Below are 9,893 nucleotides of genomic sequence, written 5' to 3'. Positions count from 1 at the left end.
TTGGTTAGTCAATCTTGTCATTCATATCCTTTGATCATGTTGCCTCTCCTTTATTTGTTAAAAGTTCATAGCATTGCTAAAAGTCCAACCTTCTGAAATATAGGAGCTGTTGCATCTGCTAATGGGTCGGCGCTAGCTAAGATAGGTTGCACTGTAAGTGTGTCTTTTTTGTCATGGTCGCAGAATTGGCTGTCTTGTTTATGTACTAATTGAATTTTGGTATCATGTTCAGACAATGTTGGCTGCCATTAAACTGGAAGTCATGACTCCAACTGCAGAGGCGCCTGATGAAGGATGCATAGGTTAACATTTTCTCTTACTTGTCTTTCACGATTTTCCATGTTCTTTACTTCTAATAGAATTTATTTGTTATTCTTTCCAGCCATTGATTTCCACATGCCTCCAATTTGTTCTCCACTGGTTCGCCCTGGCAGGCCAGCAGAACTAGCGCCAGTAATATCGAAGCAATTATCTGACACCATTTTGAGGCAAGGGATCATGTAACACTCTTTTGGTACCAGCGATTCAATTTTTTTTTGGTTTTGAAGTATTTAGAGATTCATTTTCTATGATTTACTGCAAGCTGAGGCAGCTATTAATCAAGGGCCACAAAGATTAAAAGACATCTCTAATGTGGCCAGCATTTTCGAGAATCATACTTCTGTTAGAGATTACGATAGTAGCCGACATCTGCACAAATTTTTGAAGTTTATTGTGCTCTGGGTTGGTTAAATTTGAGGAAATAAAAAAATATCAATGATATGGCCATCATTTTTGACATGAAATATTGGAGATTCCACAAAGTAGCTTTTCTTTCAGCACTTAACTTGAGTTTGCCTCCCAGTGTAAATCCTCCAATCAGTAAATCCCCTAGGCCTAGGTGTTAAGGTGCAGTACTGTTGGGATAGTTAGCAGAGTCAAATGTTAAAACCTTTTACTCTTTTCTCCTAATTGCGAATTGGACTTGAAGCATTTTTCTCTTTTAGTGGGAACATTCAACTGCTCTATTTATCCACTGTTACTTATTATTTGTAATTTATGCAGTTCTGGCATGATAAATCTGAAAGATTTATGTTTAGTGAGCGGCAAAGCTGCTTGGATGGCCTACCTGGTAATGAATTTCAACATTTTCACTTCTCCATGCCAACAGAAAGTAGGATCCATGCCTCTAGGCATAAAATCGACTATCATAACCTATCACTATAGGGAATGACTCTTGCAGGACATATACTGTTTGGACGCTGATGGTGCCCTTTTTGATGCAGCATTGCTATCTGCAGTCGCAGCCTTCTCACATTGTAAGTCTGTATGAGGGGTTGCTGTTTCTGTTCATAGTGGTCTGTATCTTTGACATTCTATTTAAATGAAGCTAGAATTTTTGGTTTCCACATGTCCTGATTTTGAGATTCTAACTATTGTGGCAAACAAAATGGCTTGTTATGTGCTTTATATGATTTAATCCCCGATACAGAATGTCTCTTGTTCGTCCTTGAAACTCTATCCTTTAATTGAATGACATTTTACGTAATGAAGGTGCTGGTGGAGTTTCCAACCAAAATGTTCTTGTACTTTGTTTAGTAGCTCTGTGGGACCATATTAAATGCACATGAGTCTTTCAATGTGGTTCAATATATCTTAATTCACCAAGCTTGGGTTTCCAGTCCTGAGAATTTTCACCATCTGCCCTGATGATAGAGGATCTGGATCTCTTGCAGTGCAAATTCCTGTAGTCTCATTCAATGATGACGGGAGAATAGTTCTTATATCTGACGACAATTCTGGAGCAATGAAGGAAAAGGAACCTGTCAATAAAGAGAAGATAAAGCTGAAGTTGAATAATTTACCATTCTCCTTAACATGCATACTTCACAAGAACTACATTCTGGCAGATCCCACCTCTGAGGAAGAGTCCATTATGGAAACATTTCTGACAGTGGTGCTAGATTCCTCATTTCAGCTCGTGTCTCTTAACAAACCAGGTGGACCAGGTCTGGCTCATACCTCATCAATCCAGGTGAGTTTCGGGCCTCTTTTTAATGTTTTATATTTCTTAATATCGAGAGAATCAATGTAATATTAGGTTCAGATCTTTTATGTAGTTCTTAATAGGCCAAATTCAGACTGTGGAATTGAGTAAGAATTTAAATCTGGAGTTGAATAAATCACTTCCCTTGGAAGAATATGGAGTTGAATTGGTATCTGGCTGAAGCAGCATAGTAATCGGGTCCACATGAAATTGAAATGCTTTGGCTTTATTGCTGTTTAATACCATTGCTCACACTTTTTTCTTTGAACTTATATTTTCCTATTTGCATATTGATAATAAGTACATATTTGCACGCACGCACACACATAACATAGACCATATTTCTGAAGAAAGGTGGAAATCTTGATGAGGCTCGAGACTTTGAGTCCTCTAATAATCACACCCCTCCATGTATAAGAGTCTTATTCGTAGGTTCCACAGAAAGGAGGGTTGTGATGTTCGGGGAATTTGTAAGTCCCGAAAGTTATCAAAATTGACCCAGAAAAGGCATACCAGTTCAAGAATGCTGTTGTTTGGACCAACCTATCAAACATTGCTGGAACAAATGTTTTCCATGATTCTTAGCTGGACCTTTTTGTTATATTTCCTTTGTACAACACAAAACCAAGTTACATGCATCCTCAGACAATGCATCCACACAGATGATACTACTAACTAGCATTTGCTTATAAGACGTTTCTGGTATTGCCTGCAGGAGTGCATAACGTTAACGAGACAACGAGTGAAAGAAGTGCAGAAGATCTTGCAAGAAGCAATTTCTGATATGGAAGTTGACTGAGAAAGTTTCCATGGGAATTCATATTAGTTGGTAGCTTTGTTTAATTTCTTAGTTTTAATCTTGTTTTCTTTTTCTGTTTCTTCCTAATTACACATTGTAGAAGAAAAACAAAGCACCCATAAGATTTGAAATATGTTGATAGGAGGCCAGCATTGTTTGGGAAGTCTGACTTTTTGCCCCGGAGTCATATATGTATTCTTAAATCCAACTGCTGTTGGTTGTGTAGTTTGGTGAGAAAAAGTATGGACTGGGGATAATGGCTTCGGTTTCGTTTCACTTTTTGACTGTTCCAGGAATAGTAAAAAACATCACCAAAGTTTTGTTTGTGATTTTTGCAGGGCCAAAAACTTCAGCCTGTTACTTCATTTGATTCGTCTTACATTAATCCAAAATATGCAATTAGATATATTAGAAACTCCCAATAGCATAACTTTATATAACTATACATAGAGAGGGAGAGTAAATTACAATGAGGTCTCCTAAAAGATTGGTCTAATTACCATTGTTATTTAAAATATTACAAAAAAATTTCTTATGTTAGATAAAATTATGTTTTTTAATGGAGACCAGTAATTGTTAATTATGATCTTAATGTATTTTTTCAAAAAAATAAAAATAAAAAATTGTAGATAAAAAATTATTCATTTAATTCATAAAAATAAATAAGATTTATAATTTTCTAGTCTGCATGGGCATTTTAGTTAGTTCATTGAAATGTAATGGAGACTAACAGATTGAAGTAATTGTTAGATGACCATTAAATGAGGAAATATTGATAATGTCAAACAACAAGAGAATATTTGTAATTATATCAAATTTTAAAAATATTCATTGTAATTTGCCCGTTTAATTATTTTCTCTTTGTTTATTATCTACTAAAAGCAAAGAATTCTTGTGATATGATGCTTTTTTTTTTTTTTTTAAATAAGAAAGAATTTCTCCAAATCTTAAATTTTAATTGTTAATATATAAATAAAAACCAGTTACAAGGAACTCTAGCAATACATAGGCCTGAAAAGGGTAATTATACGTTCCAGTACACAAACGTCTTGTTTCCAATTATATATTTTAAAAGTATAGTTGTAATTATAATTATACTTCTATTTTTTCAGTTAAAAAAGTTTACACAATACAAAGTATATTACACTAACACATTCGAAGGGAGCACCATATATAATTTAAGGGTGCTTATTATTTAAATCTAACTTCAAGAATGTTAATGTAAATTACATTAACAATAATTACTGAATAATGATAAGGAACCCAAAATTTTCTGTAATTACAAATACCCTTATTTTTCAAAAAGTCAAAAATCCCTGGGTTAATTGCTGTCTAATAATACCCCCTACAATAAGTTGTTATGAGGAGTATTTGTTAGACAATCGTAAATCATGAAGAATATTTATAATTTTTTAAAAATAAAAATTATTTATAATTATGACAAACCTCGTTGAGAGACAATTGTAATTTTTCGGAAGATGAAGCTAAACAATGTAAGTGAGAGGACTGTAGTTGGGCCAACAAGATATGGGCCTCTGCTTCATCTCCAACCTTAAGAATATGGACTGCTAGCTTTAGGCCCACCTGAATAAGCCTGTATGATTAAGCCCATAAAAAGTTAGCCCGGTGCTGGAAATCAATTCTCAAACTTCATTTATGGCCCAAAAGTGGCCCAGTTACGATTGGGGTATGGCTATGACCCAACAAACAAAGCTAATGCTGTTTACTTTTCGTTTCAGTAAGTTAAAAAAAAATTCCAAAATTCGAAAGCCTCCCGCCAATTTCAAATGCAAAAAATGGTAGCAAAAACAGTGAGAGCTGCATTTCCTTCAAACCTCGAACGGACCGTCGCCTCCGCGCTTCTCCTCCTATCCGCTTCACCTTCCAAGTAGGAGTTTGATCGCTATTCATGTGGCTCTTTATTTGTTTTTACTTGTTTTTGTAATTGAGTTCTCTTCGTTAACTCTATGATTAATTGTTTGGTGTTTTTTTGGCAGAGGAAGGAGCAAGGACAGCTGCAGTCCTGAGTGCTGTGAGAGCTTGGAGTTTTCCAATTCGAAATCTAGCGGCGGCAAGGACAGCTGTAGTCCTGAGTGCTCTGAGAGTTTGGAATTTTCCAATTCGAAATCCAGCGGCGGATCGTCGAACGCGGAGGTGAGTGTTGACGTAGAGGCGTCGCTTGCTCAGCAACTGACAGTGGTCGCATTTGTGCCTGAGCTCCATGAGCTGAAGCTCAAGGTTATCCGCTGACATCTCACTGCTTTTATTTTGTGTTTTCTCAGTCGAATCTGCTGTTTGTTTCTTGGGTGCTAATGCGATTTCAAGCAAGGTGTTGCTACTGTGTTCTGAATATATAGCTATCTGCACTGTTTATCCGTTTTAGTTTATTGAATCTTATGCAATGTGACTGAGTTGTTGATGCTCTGTTCTGAGAGTGCTTTTGGATGCTGTTTGTTATATTATCGGATTGAGATTAAAAAATGACTCTGTTTCTTATTGCCTGAAACGTTAGGTGATCAGCTGATTGCTCTTTGCTTAGCTTTTATTTTTCCCCATTATTCTCTATTTTAACTAACTTTAGAATTTTATGTTTGTACTCTGAGTTGCTGCGTTCATTGTGACTGATCCATCTGCTGATCTGTTCGTTGTGAATTGAAATAAATCATAAAGCATTCAGACTTTTTCTTTAAGATTATAGCTGAATGTATGATGTTCTCTATATCTTGTTGTCACATGATCATTTGGATAGCGTGTGAATTTGTAGTTTAAAACTCACATATGGATCGCTGTGTGTTTCTGTAAGTTGATTAACAAAAATTACTCTGTGTTTCTCACAAATTGAAAGTAACTAACTTGAGCTCATGAGAACAAGTCAAATAATACTTCGTCTTGTGAAGATTTTTTGTGTGTTTATGGTTCTAGCGTTCAATGCTCATTCCACATTGAGTGTTCTTTACTAATGCAGATGTGCAGACTGATAGATCTGTCATGAATGTTTTCAGCTTCAATTTGCTTGTTTCTATTGCTTAAGTTTACTTTTGGTTAAATTGCAGTTGTATTTTGCTGCACTCACAATTTGTTTATAGTGATTCTGAAATGTGATAAAACTGTTGAGAAAGCTATGCGCCTAAACTTCAACTTCTTTTAATGTTTTTCCTAATATGAATACAAACTTGAGCAAACACCGTCGAAAAGAAAACATCTATTTGAAATTTGTATCTCCAGAGTTCTTGCTTCTTACTTTCCTGCTAAAAACTCCATGAAAACAACTTCAATTGCTATGGAGAATCACTCTTTAATTCTCAGATGGTGCGAAAGAAACGCTCAAAAAGCATCTGGATCTCTACTGGCAAGAAACAGAAAACCAGCAAGCCAGAACCCACTCCTGCTCCTGCATCATCTGAGAGTGTTTCTGAAATAACCACTGCTGAGGCTTCGTCTTGCTTGTCCAGTAGCTCCAGCGCACAAAGTTCTATTAGTGAAACTAATGCTGCAAATGAGCTGAGGAAGCCAGTTATTCCCGGTCACATGGGGCACAGAGCTGCGGCCATTCTGAGGATTCTGTCAAACGGAAGTGCCTCTGAGGTGAGGATCCGTGAGTTGCTTGGTGATAGCCCTTCAACCAGCAAGGCCTTGAGAATGTAAGTACCATAAATCACATCCTCTTAACGCACAGCCAAGCTATCACATAGATGACAACGCCTTTTGTATTAGAAAAGGATCATTAACTTTTCATTGCTGGAAATCCAGAAACTTGAGCCTGTCATCTTTACAGTAGCCTAATTGTGGAAAGTTGAGTTGATTAGCATGAATCTTATACTGGTATAACGATGATTGCTTTTCGCCTTTAACACATTAGCCTCAAATGTAAGAGCTATACTAGATTCGATAGACAGCGTATATTAGGACTCATATCCATAAATATTTCTTAGTTTGACTAATACAGAATGATATTTAACATCGTTTTGTTGACCCATGCATTTCTTCCAGTACTGACAAAAATCTGGTAATGAACAGGTTGCTGAAGCTGCAGGAGGTGAAGAGATATGGAGCTGGAGGTCGTGCCGATCCATATATTTACATGGTAATAATGCTACAACACAACTTCAATTCATTGCATCTACATAACAAACAAATTATAAACTCAACCTCGCCTTATAAAATCTGCACGCATGGAAGAAAAAACTCATGGGCTGATTTTGTTGATTGTCACTTATTTTGCAGATAGCATCATAAGTTACTCAAAAGGACTAAACACAGGAAAATTTTGGGTCTGACAACTTTTGCCAAAATACTACCTCATAACAAACGAATTATTCCATTTATTACTTAGTTATACACCGCATAGCTTCTCTGTGATAGCATATTATGTATAAAACTAAAAAGAAATTTAGTATATACAAATCTTTACTTGTAATTGAAGAATTAATATCTTTGATATCAGAAAGTATGAGAGGTATGGATTTCTCAACTCTTTTTCTTTACACAAATAATTTGCTAGGGTGATTCTTTTGTCGATAGATGTTCCTATTACATTTGCAAGTATAAGTATTAGTAGCATAACAAAAATATCTTCCTCGTCATTAATATGTTTGCTCGTAGATTGCACATGCCCAGAGTTTATAGCCGATAACAAAAAACTAAGGTTGAACCTAATAAGATAGCAATGATAATCCGAGAAGTAGTAAGTACTTGCATGGACTTGGAAACCCCCTATTTGCCAATGGAAATGTTGGCCTATTTCCAAACCGAATATATCTTATAACCCTTTAATATAAATTCGGAAAGAATAATTTCAATTAATGCATTTTTATACAAATTTTTTTCTTTTTCTATATTCGTGACATCGGTCCTTGTTTGACTAGAAAGTCATTCAACCAACAAGGTCATATTTATCTTCTTGATTTTCAATATTAATTTTCTGTATACACATAATTGTGTGCACAAAATTCAGGTCAACTATACATTCAAACATATATTTTATATTCATGGTGTGTTCGTATATGTAGTACATCGCTAGTTGCAATACCAATTCTGATTGAAGATTTGGACTACTTATTCTTTGAAGAAAACGTTATGCGGTTTTATGTTATTTCCCTCTTTGGAAAAATTTGAATTTTTGATACATAAGTTTTCTCATTAATTTCGAACGCTCAATTAGGTTTGTTCTTAATGTTGTAAGAAGAAATTATGGATGACCAATTCTACAGGTACAATTAACGTTGTACTAAAATTTAAAAAACTTTACAAATTAGGTAATGATCAAATCAAATTAAATACATATATTCATTATATAATTAATCACTTTTTTTAAACTATATATTAATTATATGAAATATATTATTTTTATTATATAATTGATTTATATTTGGCCAAATTCAATCTGCCAAAATCTAGTCTCCTACCATAAATAATAATTTTTTGGATGTGATATAAAGGTAACTTAATTATTTCAATCTCATACAATTGAATGGATTTTATTTGATAAGCAACAAATATTCCAAAACATTAAACCCTAATTTATTGTTTTCTGCACTCACCATCCATAGCCCCAACATTATCTTTATAAAACCAACCCGAACTCCAAATCAATCCCACACTCTACTCACTACCCAAAACCCAAAACCCCACAAGAATGGCCTCATTCTCAATTCCACCCTCCTCACTCATTTTCCTCCTCTTCTCCACATCTCAATTTCCACTCCCCAGCACAAGTTACCCCTTAGACAACATCTGCAAACAGACCAAAAACCCAGATTTCTGCTCCGGTGTTCTGGGCCCTTATTCCAGTGCAAGTCTCGAAGAACTCGCACGAATAGTGATTGACACAACACTTGCAAGTGCCACAAGAACAAGTTCCAGGATTCAGTCCCTTTTACCCACAACCAGCGACCCCAATCTAAGAGTAGTTTATAGCCTCTGCTCCAATTACTACAGTGCTGCAATCAGTGCCCTCAATGCAGCAAAGGATAAGCTAAAATCAGGAGACTATGCCGATCTTAATTCTGCTGCCGCTACTGTTTCCAGGGATGCTGCTTCATGCCAGCAGACGTTTAGTCTCGCGCCATCTCAGCCTGTTCCTATTGCTACTGATAATAATGATCTCGATCTTCTCAGTAACATTTTCATAGTCGTTTCCAGGATTCTCTCGGGTTCTGCCTGATACGTTCTATCACAAATTTTATTTATATTCCAATAATAATGAATAATTATTTTTCATATGCATAATTTTTTGGAAAAAGATAAATTACTTTGGCACTCCTTAAGATTATATTAAATCATACAAGTATTTTCTGTTTTTCGCAAAACTTTCTATAGGTGACTGTGTCAGCTTTGATTTTACATAGAGAGTGTAATGGAGTATATTCGTAATTTAGTGGAATGAAGAGGTGCTTGTGTACTTTAAACTAATTTTAAGGAATCTCAATGTGATTTACCCTTAAAAATATGTCTTTTATTACCCTAATTAAAATTTCTAACTGTGTTCGTGAATGTGTTATTGTACTAAGATGATGAATATGGATTAGACTATATACAGTACGAGATTTGAACCAAACATTAATTATTTTCATCCTGAAATTTAACAGATAATATATATATATATTTGTCATCGATTGAATATTTAAAATTGGGATAATTACACCATTTCTTTGCTTAAAATTATATGTAATTATACAAAAACTTTTTATAATTTAAAAAATAACATCTAGCACTTATAATATTTATTTTCATTTAATGAATAAATTCATCCATTAATAAAATTTATAGAATTTGCTGATATCAGTTAGTAATATTTCACCTAGTACCCCTTATACATCTTTTATAAGCTAATGCATATGAGGAGGTACATGTTTATCCTTATAAATATAGTTTAGTTAGAAAAAATTGTTAACCTGCAATAAGTTTATATAAAGTCAATTATATATAAATTTTCACTCAACCTTTTTGCTTATATATATAGATTCCGTGAATATTACTAACTAATAAATATATTTATTGGACGAAGATAAGTATTAGAGGTATTAGATGTAATTTTTCAAATTACATGTTTACGTATAATTATAATTT

The 9,893-nt window shown here is 34.5% G+C and overlaps 3 protein-coding genes across 4 annotated transcripts in view; all 3 read left to right on the top strand.

Annotated features, from left to right (window-relative positions):
* LOC105162548 (exosome complex component RRP43) overlaps positions 1-3,154 on the top strand; it is a gene marked incomplete in the record, with an annotated part of 4,305 nt that extends 1,151 nt beyond the window's left edge. Inside the window, 6 exon segments of one of the 2 annotated variants that reach the window (XM_020693694.1) lie at positions 233-302; positions 383-488; positions 1,045-1,111; positions 1,223-1,298; positions 1,716-2,014; positions 2,742-3,154. In XM_020693694.1, the coding sequence (XP_020549353.1) occupies positions 233-302; positions 383-488; positions 1,045-1,111; positions 1,223-1,298; positions 1,716-2,014; positions 2,742-2,825 (702 nt within the window). 2 annotated transcript variants of the gene reach the window in all.
* Positions 4,622-7,164, top strand: LOC105162614. Its single transcript, XM_011080688.2, has 5 exons — positions 4,622-4,713; positions 4,823-5,063; positions 6,132-6,466; positions 6,843-6,909; positions 7,050-7,164. The coding sequence occupies exons 1-5, from the start codon at positions 4,622-4,624 to the stop codon at positions 7,059-7,061; spliced, it is 747 nt and encodes a 248-aa protein (XP_011078990.1). The 3' UTR covers positions 7,062-7,164.
* LOC105162613 (pectinesterase inhibitor-like) lies at positions 8,335-9,117 on the top strand. Its single transcript, XM_011080687.2, has one exon. The coding sequence runs from the start codon at positions 8,461-8,463 to the stop codon at positions 8,986-8,988; it is 528 nt and encodes a 175-aa protein (XP_011078989.1). The 5' UTR covers positions 8,335-8,460; the 3' UTR covers positions 8,989-9,117.

This window comes from Sesamum indicum, linkage group LG5, assembly GCF_000512975.1.
Source record: "Sesamum indicum cultivar Zhongzhi No. 13 linkage group LG5, S_indicum_v1.0, whole genome shotgun sequence".
Taxonomy (NCBI): Eukaryota; Viridiplantae; Streptophyta; class Magnoliopsida; order Lamiales; family Pedaliaceae; genus Sesamum; species Sesamum indicum.
Note: the sequence above shows the minus strand (reverse complement) of the source record. Positions and strands in the feature narration are given on the sequence as shown.

What these genes read in the sequence shown, in the direction of transcription:
- LOC105162614 (XM_011080688.2), top strand. Translation starts at nt 4,622, where the DNA reads ATGGTAGCAAAAACAGTGAGAGCTGCATTTCCTTCAAACCTCGAACGG. An exon ending in TCCATGAGCTGAAGCTCAAG is followed by an intron (nt 5,064 to 6,131) that starts GTTATCCGCTGA and finishes TTTAATTCTCAG; the next exon opens with ATGGTGCGAAAGAAACGCTC. An exon ending in ACCAGCAAGGCCTTGAGAAT is followed by an intron (nt 6,467 to 6,842) that starts GTAAGTACCATA and finishes GGTAATGAACAG; the next exon opens with GTTGCTGAAGCTGCAGGAGG.
- LOC105162613 (XM_011080687.2), top strand. Translation starts at nt 8,461, where the DNA reads ATGGCCTCATTCTCAATTCCACCCTCCTCACTCATTTTCCTCCTCTTC.